This window comes from Equus asinus, chromosome 5 (assembly GCF_041296235.1).
Source record: "Equus asinus isolate D_3611 breed Donkey chromosome 5, EquAss-T2T_v2, whole genome shotgun sequence".
Taxonomy (NCBI): Eukaryota; Metazoa; Chordata; class Mammalia; order Perissodactyla; family Equidae; genus Equus; species Equus asinus.
The window spans coordinates 11,723,600-11,735,766 of NC_091794.1; the positions used below are offsets into that span (position 1 = coordinate 11,723,600).

The 12,167-nt window shown below is 36.1% G+C and overlaps 1 protein-coding gene across 19 annotated transcripts in view; it reads left to right on the forward strand.

Moving 5' to 3' along the window:
• Positions 1 to 12,167, forward strand: part of DZIP3 (DAZ interacting zinc finger protein 3) — a 151,706-nt gene that overhangs the window by 36,865 nt on the left and 102,674 nt on the right. For all 19 annotated transcript variants that reach the window (XM_070508745.1, XM_070508752.1, XM_070508758.1 and 16 more), the window contains exons 6-10: positions 25 to 105; positions 1,812 to 1,936; positions 5,108 to 5,222; positions 10,179 to 10,298; positions 11,646 to 11,747. In XM_070508745.1, the coding sequence (XP_070364846.1) occupies positions 25 to 105; positions 1,812 to 1,936; positions 5,108 to 5,222; positions 10,179 to 10,298; positions 11,646 to 11,747 (543 nt within the window). The remainder of the gene's footprint in view (positions 1 to 24; positions 106 to 1,811; positions 1,937 to 5,107; positions 5,223 to 10,178; positions 10,299 to 11,645; positions 11,748 to 12,167) is intronic.

A 12,167-nucleotide genomic window follows, 5' to 3' on the forward strand; every position in this document is an offset into this window, starting at 1 on the left:
TTTAAATATATTTTATCTTTTTAGGCACATCAGATTAATATTGGTTATTATTTGACATTACTGTTTTTGTATGGAGTAGCACTCACTGAAAGAGGAAAGAAAGAGGTATGTAACGTGTTATCTGCCTGTTACAAATCTTTTCACATACACTGACTCCATTTTAACAAATTAAAATGGTGATTTTTGAAATTCTCCAAACACTGAAAGCATTGAGTGACTTTTGTGTTGTATATTAATAATATAGAGTAGTTAGCCAAAGACTATATTGTAAAACTAAAAATATTGATAGAGGAAAGTTAATTTTAACTTATAACTTTAGTTATTTTATTTATCTTTTAAATGCTTACCATTTATGTAAAACAGAAGGTTGTTTAGCATCTTTCACTTACACAACACATTTTAATCCATTTTCTCTCTGGTCTTATTTTTACCCCTTTTGTAAAATGCCAGTTTTTTTTTTTTTTGCTGAGAAAGGTTAACCCTGAGCTAACATCTGTTGCCAATCCTCTTCCCTGCTTGAGGAAGATTAGCCCTGAGCTAACATCTGTGCCAATGTTCCTCCATTTCATATGTGGGATGCTTCCACAGCATGGCTGACAATTGGTCTATGTCTGTGCCTGGGATCCGAACCGGTGAACCTGGGTTGCCAAAGCGGAGCATACCAAACTTAACCATTATGCCACGGGGCTAGCCCTAAAATATCTTTTACCTCAAATTCTTTGTTTAATAAAATGAAGTGCAAAAAGTAAAAACTTGGGAGTTAACTAGGTAATTTCTAAGGATCCTTTCAATTTAACATTCTCTTTTTCTGATTTTTAATGATTTCTCATATTTTCTTTGCAGCCTTACTATTTCTTTTATTTATTTTTTTTATTTTTAATTTTTTTTAAAGATTTTTTTTTTTTAATTTTTTCCTTTTTCTCCCCAAAGCCCCCCGGTACATAGTTGTGTATTCTTTGTTGTGGGTTCTTCTAGTTGTGGCATGTGGGACGCTGCCTCAGCGTGGTTTGATGAGCAGTGCCATGTCCGCGCCCAGGATTTGAACTGATGAAACACTGGGCTGCCTGCAGCGGAGCACGCGAACTTAACCACTCAGCCACGGGGCCAGCCCCCTATTTCTTTTATTTTTTGTCTTCCCAAATCTGTATTCTCTACTTGATTACCTAAGTATAAATTTTAAATAATTTCATGTAATACTAATTATTGATTAGTGTGATATGCTAGAGAATATTTTTAAGCAAGGCCTTGTGGTATTTTTTTCCAAGGAGACCAAGGCCATTATGTTTGTTTTAATAATAACTGAAGCATTTATTAGAACTGCTCCTAATCTTTACTTCCAAACTTACATTGCTTATGGTTGCAATGGTGCTTCCTCAAAAGAGACTGTATGTGTGGTCAAGAAGTCACTTATTTCCTATTTGAAAAATTAGGACAATTTTTGCTCCAATTAGAAAGAAAAATTAGGAAGAATTATAAAGAATTATGCTCCCATAGTTATCAGAAAAGCCCTCCTTTTGGCTACTAATATTTGTCAATTTTATTTATTTATTTATTTATTTGCTGAGGAAGATTCACCCTATTTTAATGTTTGCTTTGAAACGCTGGTTAAAGAAGACTATTTTGAACACTGAATACATTAGCTATATGATCATATACAGAGGTGCTAGGATTGGAGATATAAGTAAATGTCCAAATGACTGGATCAATATTAAAGCTGTTCTAACTTCTCTTGGTTGGGAAATAATGGTTTATTATAAAAGAAAAAAACAATGCCCGTTACGTCAGGCAAACCTAGTTTTATATTACTACAGGATTATACAGAAGCTGAGAATAAATTTCTAGTGATGAAGATGGTGATCCAAGAAAATGAAATTTGTGAAAACTTTATGTCTTTAGTTTATTTTGGACGTGGTTTGCTTCGATGTGCTCAGAAAAGGTAAGGATTTCAATTAATGGGAGATCTCGCCTATCAACTTTCAGCATTATGAAATGGGAGTGAACTTTTCACAGTATATCAGGGATCATAACATTTGTACTCTACTGACTCTCTTTTTCTTCACTTATTCCTGTAGACAATAATTTCTCCAATAAATTTGAGAATATTAAATATCAAATTTAACAGGTCATGGCAATAAGAGGCAGTATAGCAAAAACATTAGGAAAATAGGCTTTCGAGTCTGACAGACCAGGGTTTAAATACATTTTCTGCCACTTACCTAATCTGTGACCCTGGAAACTTAACATTGCTAAGCCTTATCTTTTTTCCTAATTTGTCAGATGGAACTAATAATAGTGCTCACCTCATAATGATGTTCTAGGTGATTAACAACAGTGCTCAGGACACGAAAATGCTATTCTTAAATAAATGATGGTGGTTTTTTGTTTAGTGCCATCAAGTTGATTCCAACTCCTAGTGACTCTGTGTACACCAGAGTGGAACCCTTCCTGGTCTTTTTTATACCATCCTGTCATCTTCCAGCACTATCTCAGACAATACTCTGTTGTTATTCATGGCCAATTTTTTCAAAAGTGGGTAGCCAGGCCCTTCTTTGTAGTCTCTCTTAGTCTGGCTTAGTCTAGTTTAACTCTCTTAAGCTATGCTGAAACCTGTCCACCATGGGTGACCCTGCTGGTATTTGAAATACTGGTGGCATAGCTTTCAGCATCGAAGCAACATGCAGCTGCCAGTCTGACAGATGAGTGGTGTAGTTCCCTGCCCAGGAAACGATCCCAGGCTACAGCAGTGAGCATGCCGACTCTTAACCACTAGACTACCAGGGCTGGCTAATGATGGGTGTAGTTGTTAATATTATCATCACTTGGCATATATGTTTATGATATAAATGAGCTTATAAAGCATTGAAAGGGTCCAAATGCTGAGTTTTGGGAGTATAGGGTATTACATATTTAGTGAAATTATATAGGGGAACCTATATGGATTATCTGTTTGCTTCCTATATGGAGATCCTTAGCCATTTATAACATCATTCATTTAATTTGCTAAGCATGTATCATATTCTAGAGACTGTGCTTGGTGTTGAGGGTATAATGGTTTACAAAGTAGACATTTACTGTCCTCCTGTAACTCAGTATAGTAAAGGTTATAGACCTTAATCAAATAATTAGTTATACAAATAATCAATTATGAAATGTAATAAAGAACTATCAAGGAAAATACAGTGAACAGTTAAAGTCTTTACTGGAGCCCCAGTCTGGTTCCGGGAATGAGAAATCTCCCTGAGAATAATGTTTGCCTGAGAGCTGAAGGATGAATTAGGCAGTCTACTTGTGCAAATCCTTATGAAGGATTGCTGCTGGGTCCAACCATTGGATTCCTAAAATTGTCACCTCTGTGGTAGTTACCTGACTCTTTGTAAAGTTTATCTTCTATCCTCTGGCATGCTTGTTTTTTTGCTAGGGTATCCAGAATACTTTGCACTTTCTGTTCATTAGCAGATGTCATCAATATAGTGGGCCAGTGTGACGTTTTGCAGAATGTCAGGATGATCAAAATCCCTTTAGTCTATACCGTGGAGAAAATTAACATAGTTCTGAGACAAGACAAAGAATGTGTACTGCTGTCCTCCCCTCAGATGTGTGAACTACGTTTTATTCTCTTTACTGATGGGCATTGGAAAGAATCTATTTTTCCAGATCATTGACAGCAGAAAGCCCAATCGTATGGCAGCATCATTTACTTTCATCCCTGGCCTATAGAGAACAACCACCACTAAGCTGCTCAAAGACACAGGTGCCCTTCTCTGTATTTCTTATTGCATTAATTGATGGATGTCGTCTGGACCTTTCCGGGGGACACTGTCTAGTGGTGGGTTCTACGGTCTTACGTACTAAGTCCATTTTAACATCCTCACCTCCCTGAGCTTTCTATAAACTCTGCCAAGAAATTTCCAGCATTTCCACCTCAATTACTTAGGCTATTGTTGTGTCTAAAACTTGAAGCGGCCTTCTCAGCAGCATGTTAGGACTGGTTCAGGTGTCCTGGCTAGGAAAGTAAATCTTGAATTATGGAAGAGTTGTCCCATACACTTCTCTATTCAGCTGTATATTTGTCCATTTGTTTACCACGCTTAAGATTCACTCTCACACATGTTCCTGCCAGTATATACTAGTGGTGCAATTCTTAAGGTGAATAAGCTTTTTCTTTCAGGGCAGGGACTCTGTTTTCCTACTTGGGCTCTGCTTATGCCTCGTCCTAGAGTTATTGGTCTGTAGGCAATAAGTGGAGATAGGGGTGGATCTTGAGAAGAAAGGGCATCATCTTTTGAGACATGCACCTTAGATGATATTTTTGTGTGGTCCCTAAGTAAAGAGATTCTGCTCTCCTCTAGCAAGGAAGAGGTCTTTGCCAGCCAGAAGGTTCAGGGAAATTTAGGGATTAATTGTTGCTAGCATATTCACCTAAATGTCTCCAAATCAAAACCCTGATTTTAGCATAATAGTCCTGTCGAGGCTTTTGGTCTTTGCTGTTGTTCTACCCTTATGATTAAATACTAGGCCTCACTTTCAGTACAGTCAGCCATTATGTGAGAGTCAGTGAGTGTTCTTTCAATGTTGCCATAGAGACTTTTTAGCTTTCACGGAGTGTCCTGAGTTGGTAGCGGTAGTCCTGTTGAGGATGTACATTTGGTCTCTTTTGCAGTTTGTTCTATCTTGTGATTAAATCTGGGCCTAATTTTTAGCACAGATGGCTACAGGAGATGAGGGTCTCTTTAAATGCTGCCATAGAGGTCTCTGTCTTTCACAGTGTATCCTGAGTCAATAGTTGGCTGACCTGTGCCTGTCATTCTCTTTCTTCAAGGCTTCCAAGACAGTAAACAAAAGCCAACCAACTCTACAGTCCCTTTAATTACCATGGCCCCCATACTGTTCAAGCTTGAGCTACTACATAATCTATTGCCTCCCCTTCCACCTGTATTTCATCCCAATCTACCACAGGTGAGAGTCCTAGTATTTGTATTTCTATAGCATGCCAGAGGTTATCACCACCCTACTTACCACAAAAAAATGGGTTACTTGTTGTCTTATTGGTAAACTATCCAGTTGCAGAGTCGCATTCAAACTAACCTTATTTTAAAATGCCTTACAGATATAATGGAGGGCTGCTGGAATTTCATAAAAGCTTACAAGAAATAGGAGATACAAATGATCATTGGTTTGACATAGATCCTACAGAAGATGAAGATTTGCCTACAACTTTTAAAGTAAGAAATTATTTAAGAATAACGTTTCCTCTGTGACTAATTAGAATCATCTTTGATAAAGTGCAGTTCATGCTATGCCATATTCTGTAGGAAGGACATTCTTTTATTGGAAATTACCTTTTATATAAGAAATAATCTTGATTCCGTTACCTAGTGCAGAATGTGAGTATGATTCAACAAGTAGAGAGAAGTGAGGTGGCTGTGTTAGCAAATAACAAGAAGATTTGTTTCCAAATAACGGAAGATTAAAATCTGTACTAGTCCAGTACTTCACATGGCTAAAGCTAAATGTCTTAGTTAACTTCTTTTTTTCTAATTATATTTACCATTATTTTGTTGTTTTAAATTTAAAAGTGCTAAATGCTTACATCAGAAAACTTGAAAAATGTGAAAATGCCCAACGATAAAATTTATCTATATTTCTTGAAATGGAGAAACTACTGTTAGTATTTTCATTTATGTCTTTCTAGACATGCATGTATAAACAGTCATACCCTTTATTTTTAGTAAATTGATATGATGTTATACACATTGATTTGTAGTCTGGAAATATATATTATTGTGAATTTCCCAATAATTAGATTATTATATGGTATAATTTTTTCCATAGTCCATTATGTAGCTGTGGTAACTCATTTGTTTAACCACTTCCCTGCTATTGAACATTTAGTTTACCCTAACCATTCCGGTTTTTCACTGTTATGAAAGTGATCTTTGTGTATTTCTTACATCATTCCCTTAGGATAAATTTCTAAAGATGGAATTGTGGAGCAAGTATTCATACACTTGTAAAATTGTGGACATATATCTTCATATTTCCTCTCAGAAAGTTTGTATCAGTTTATATTCTTAAGACAAATGAGAATTTCCATTTCCTCACACCTTTGGGTATTTTTGCTTTTTGAGTAATTTTTGCCTCTCTGATAAGCCAATTGGTCACTTTTTAAATTTGTTTAATATGAAAATATCTATACTAGGTTTCTCTTGGTTAGTGTTTGAATGACATATCTCTTTCCAAACTTCTACTTTAAACCTTTCTGGATCTTTATATTTTAGCTGACTTTAAAGCCAAATACATTCCTCAAAATAAAGAGGGATATTTCATAAAAATACAAAGTTTAATTATCTGGGAAGCTACAACAACTCAAAATTTGTAAATACCTAATAATATAGCTTCTTATGGGACAAAAACTGAGAGAACTGGAAGGAGAGACAGAAAACTCTCCAATCACAGTGAATTACTTTAATATACCACTCGCAGCAATCAATAGAATCAGCAGATCATTTTTGGCATTTTTCAGGATAATCATGACTTTTAACTTTGACATAATAAAGTAATAATTTTATACCTTTTTTTAGTTATTGAACTTCTGTGCTTACGCAAAGCAGTCCCTAGTTGGTCTTGGTTGTTTTTCTCTTTTTACTCCTCCTTTTAAGATATTTTTCGGGTCTGGCCCAGTGGTGCAGCAGTTAAGTTCGCACGTTGTGCTTCTTGGCAGCCCAGGGTTCCCCGGTTCAGATCCCGGGTGCAGACATGGCACCGCTTGGCAAAAGCCATGCTGTGGTAGGCGTCCCACGTATAAAGTAGAGGAAGATGGGCATGGATGTTCGCTCAGGGCCAGTCTTCCTCAGCAAAAAAAGGAGGATTGGCAGTAGTTAGCTCAGGGCTAATCTTCCTCAAAAAAAAAAAAAAGATATTTTATTATCCAAACTTTTTTAGTGCATTTTTTTTCTGGCAGGTTTCGCCCTGAGCTAACATCTGTTGCCAACGTTCCTCTCTTTTTCTTTTTTACCCCCTCCTCAAAGCCCCAGTACATAGTTGTATATTCTAGTTGTAAGTCCTTCTAATTCTTCTATGTGAGCCACTGCCGCAGCATGGCTACTGACAGACAAGAGGTGTGGTTCGGCAAAAGTGGAATGTGCCAAACTTGAACCAGTAGCCTGTCAGGGCTGGCTTGTGAATTTTTATTTTATGCAAAATAATACGTATACACAGTTTGTCAAATAATATTAAAAAACTTAGAAATTAACAGTCCATGGTCCATCATCTCTAATTGTAGTTTCTAACTAGAGGCAACTTTTTCCAACTCTCTACGCATTTTCCTTTGATATTTACCTATATTTTTAAAAAATATTTAAAAAATTTCTCTATTTTAGATATCTTTTGACTTTTCACTACAAAAGATGAGGATTTATTAGCTCTCTTATACATCCTCTTCACATACGCACTTCCCTTCCCCCATCCTACCTTCCAATAGTTATAAGTTTTTATTAAATTGGCCTTAAGTTTCCCTTTACTTGATTGCTCAGAATAGCCTTCACTTTTCTCCTGCATAGAATCCTCTGTTTCCTGGATCTCAAGTTTTCCTCTTTCTAGGTTTACTCTCATGTTTTGGTGGTGCAGCTCATCCAGCAGCTTCCTGGAAAAGGGTGTTTGCTTGGGAGGTGAAATTTTGAGACCTTTCAAGTCTCAAAATAATTTAATTTTTGTACAGTTTATTTATATCTTGCCTGGGCAAAGAATTGTAGGTTGAAAATCATTTTCCTTCATGTTTTAGAAGTGTATTTCTCTTATCTTCTAACTCCCAGTAATATTTTTGAGAAATCTCATGTTCTGATTCTCAATCTTTTGCCTGGAACCTGTTTTATTTTTTTCTTTCTGGGAATTTTTATGATATTCTGTGTATCTCTAATGTTCTGAACTTATATTTTGAAAATGTTCTGGGACATTTTCTTGATGTCTTTATTTGATTATTTCTTTTTAATTTTCTCTTTTCTTTCTGAAATGGTATTTTTTACATGCTTGACATCCTTTACTGAATCTCTGATTTTCTTTCTTCCTTTTTCTTTTTTCTTTTTTTTTTTTGCTTTTTATCTTTTTGGCCCACTTTCTAGGAGATTTTCTGAACTTCATCCTTCTGCATATGGCTGATATTCAGACAATACACACTAGTACTATCATATTAGTGTTATAATGTTAAAATATTCCTGTACTGCTTCAAAAATAGCTGCTGCCATGAGTTTCTTGGGTACCCAGCCACCATTCAAGCTACCCTGCAGTCTCCGCCAGCCCACTCTCTAAAGTCCAGGAGCTAAAGGTTTAATATCTGGTAGGGCAGAATGCTTCCATGATCCTGCTCCCACTCTAGGCCAGCATGTTCTTAGTCTGTTATTACTGGTTCCTGTGCCTGTCAGCCCACCAAAAGTCCTGCTTCTCAGACACTGTGATTAGTTTTTTTGGGAACTTAGAGGGCTGGCCTGTATCCTTTTATCTGGCACTGAGGAATCCCAGGTGAGTAATACCAGAGGCCTGCCCTGTCCGAGTCGCACCTGTCCTCATGTGTCCCTTTAGATGAACTCACCCTGGTGGGGGAAGATAGTACCCCTAGAGATGCTGGCACCCTTGCAGGGCAATATCTTTTTATATGGTTATTATTTTTAACATTACCCTTCTTCCTGTCCTTCTGTAGAATTTTTTTTTTTTGAAACAAGTTTTTTTGTTTTTTGTTTTTTTTTTTAAGATTTTATTTTTTCCTTTTTCTCCCCAAAGCCCCCCCGGTACATAGTTGTATATTCTTCGTTGTGGGTTCTTCTAGTTGTGGCATGTGGGACGCTGCCTCAGCGTGGTCTGATGAGAAATGGAAGAATTTGCAATCTATTTGGGAAGAAGACTCAACAGTACTTGCTGATATATTGCTTGTAAAGGGTGATGGAATCCATTATGCAATGGATGACTTCAAGATTTCCGGCTTGAAGCTAAATAGATAGTGGTAGATGAGACTGATATAAGTCCCATGAGGGCTAAGTTCACTGCTGTATCCTTAACGTCCATAACATTCCTTAACATTCGTAACAACCTGGCCGATAACAGGCTCTCTGTAAATATTTGTTGGACGAATGAATGCCAAAACCTGGGGGCAGGAGATGAGGGATAAGGAACAAGAAACAGATTTGATGGGAGAATCAATTGATCAGTATTAAACCATTAGGTTTGAGATCTGTAAAACTGCAGTAGTTATGTACATGCTATGAATTTCATCCTTTTGTTTTGGTATCTCCACTTGGGTATTGGCTATCCTGACAGGGTATACTACCTTCGTATTAATAGGTCCTTAAATGCTTCTCATTTCTTTCTCTCTTTTCTTGATATTTAAAATGTTCTAGTCGACTTGGTCAAAGCATCTTTATTCTTCAATATAGGCCATGAATTTAAAATTCTGAGTGCTATTGAAAGAATGTTATGAATGGTGACTAGTTTCATGAAATAGTCTATAGAGCCTTATTTATCATATTGTGTACCCTGAGTGCATTAGAAATACTACAGTTTGAAATTTTGTAATACTCTCCCTCTAAGAAATAAGTATTTAGGACCTGATCCAAGGACCTGTTTAACTTAGACTTGATAATGTCTTTCACCTACATTTAATCAGCATTTTAAAGTATGAAATTGTATTCCAAAGTTGTAACTCTGAACATTGGAACAGTATTTCTCTACCCTACTTCTGCCCATTATGTTTGGGAGTGGCATATTGCACCACTACAGTAGTCCCATTGCCAACATAGTATCCTGGGGTCCACTTCTAGCAAAGACTCTCCTGAGTTCCCAGCAATTTGTTGTCTCTGTATATATATCACAGCAAGTAATTCTTGATAAGCACGTCAGGTGCTATGCTATGGGTTAGGATCGTGAAGAGAGATATAGACTTATTTCAAATATAGACTTTGTTCTTTTCTCCTTGTTTATATTCAGTAAGAAATCTAGCATTTCTAATTTAGGGCCTTCCTATATATTGTTTACTTTGAATGAGGAAAATATGTTCTATTACTGTTTTTTAAAAAAACTTATGCAATGCCTTCAAAAAGGGATATCAAATGGATATTATTTAAGGTAAGATATTGGAAGTATCTTAGTTTTATTACTAATACATAACATTTAGTTTTATTTTTAAAATCTAGGATCTCCTTAATAATTTTATCAAAACAACTGAAAGTAATATAATGAAGCTGACCATTTGCAGTTATCTAGATTGTGAGCGATCTTGTGAAGCTGACATTTTAAAGAACACCAACTATAAGGTACTATAATTATCAATTAACTGAGTATTTTTAAAAATGTAATTATAAAATTAAACTTAGATAAAAAATATTATCATGCATCAAAATGTTGTTTAAAAGAGTACTTAGTTTAATTACAGTAGTAATGCAGTTGAGAAGTTGAGTGTCTCCGAGAGCTTAGATTCTTAGTGAGCAGGCATTGTTTATATTCTGTGAGTCAATAAAAGAATGAATTGGTTTTGCCAAGGTTTTTGTAATGTTCACATGTCTCTGAAGTTATAGTTAATAATATCCCTGCAATCATACAGTGGAAATTATCTAAAATATTCTTTATAGTTAGAAATGTTACAGGCTGAGAATATTAGTATTTTACTAAGGGGAAAAGTTGTCACTCTTCAAGAATTATGTTACTAAGTAAGTGATCATTATCTCTTCTGTGGGCCTTGAGTGGAAAAAATGTAACCAGCCTTGATTTGAAGAAATTCAATAATTCAAAGTACTACAAATCTAATTCTCTCTAGATGTATCAGAATAAGACTATGGGAAATCACAAGATAGGTTGGGATGTGACCATCAGTGCAAATCAAACATGCAAGGCATGATGTATACAGCAAACAGGGTTGGTGGGGAGGAGGAGAAAACCAGGATCTACTCGTATGGTAAGACAGATATTGGGAAGTGGGCCTGGTCAAGTGTAGTGCTCAGGGTGGGGCAAGTTCAGTCTTGGTGTAGGTGACATGGTGATATGGTCATAAGGTTTCCCAGGGAGCCTTCAGGGTTCCAATCATATGGATAGCCTGTAGCAGCAGGAAGTCCTGGCCACACAATTTAGGTTTTTGTTATCCAAGTAGTCCACCTATTTAAAGGAAGCAGGGCTGTAGTTCCCAGGGCGAACACACTGGGAAGAACAAGAAATCTATACCTTGGGATAATGTAGTAGCTATCTGTCACCAGGAGAGCAAATCTGAGGTCTGGTGATTGGTAACAGAGACACAGGGGAAAATGGTATGGAATTGGAGAGGGAGGAAAAGAGAAATGTAAAGGTGGAGGTGAAGAGGAGGGGTAGACAGCATGTTCCTCTACGAAGGTCACTCACTAAGTTTCTGATATTTTGTTGTATGCAGCATATGAAGAATATTGCATTGACTTGTTCAAATTGTTCCCTTTTTTCTGTCCTAACTTTTCTGTCTTTAGTGATGTAAAAATAGCTTGTAAATTTCTTTGATTAGCAGTGATTTTTTGATAAATTTTGAATGCCATGTAAAAGATCCAGTTATAGAATAATTTTAAAAGTGATGTAAGGTGGTATTTTCTATATCTACATGAATTACTATTTCTATATCAACAGCTTACTTTTTTCTTTTCTAGGGATTTTTTCAGTTAATGTGCAGTAAAAGCTGTTGTGTTTATTTTCATAAAATTTGTTGGAAAAAGTTCAAGAATTTAAAATATCCAGGTGAAAATGATCAGGTATTATGTTTGTTTTTCTTTCAAACTTTTACTACAGCATTTCATGCTCTAGCTTTTCTTTTTCCTCTTTCCCCTTCAGTTCTTCCTGTTCACATACTTCCTCCTTTTTTTTCTCCCTCCATTCTTCTTTTCCTGTTCTCTCTGATGCTTTTCTCTACCCTATTCCCTGTTAGTCATCATCATTTATTAAACAGATCTTGGTAGGGGATACTTTGCTGTTGCTTTGCTTAGGGATTTCTGTCAATTTGTTCCCTAACCTTTAGAAGTTTATACTCTTAAGAGTGGAAATATTGTTGCATATCTTCACATACAGGACAGAGAATCAAAGAATAGAATTGCTTAATAAACGGAAAGCACAGTTATACAATTTTAAGGATATTTTAAGGGTAGAGAACAATGATAAATTTTATAGTCTTCAAA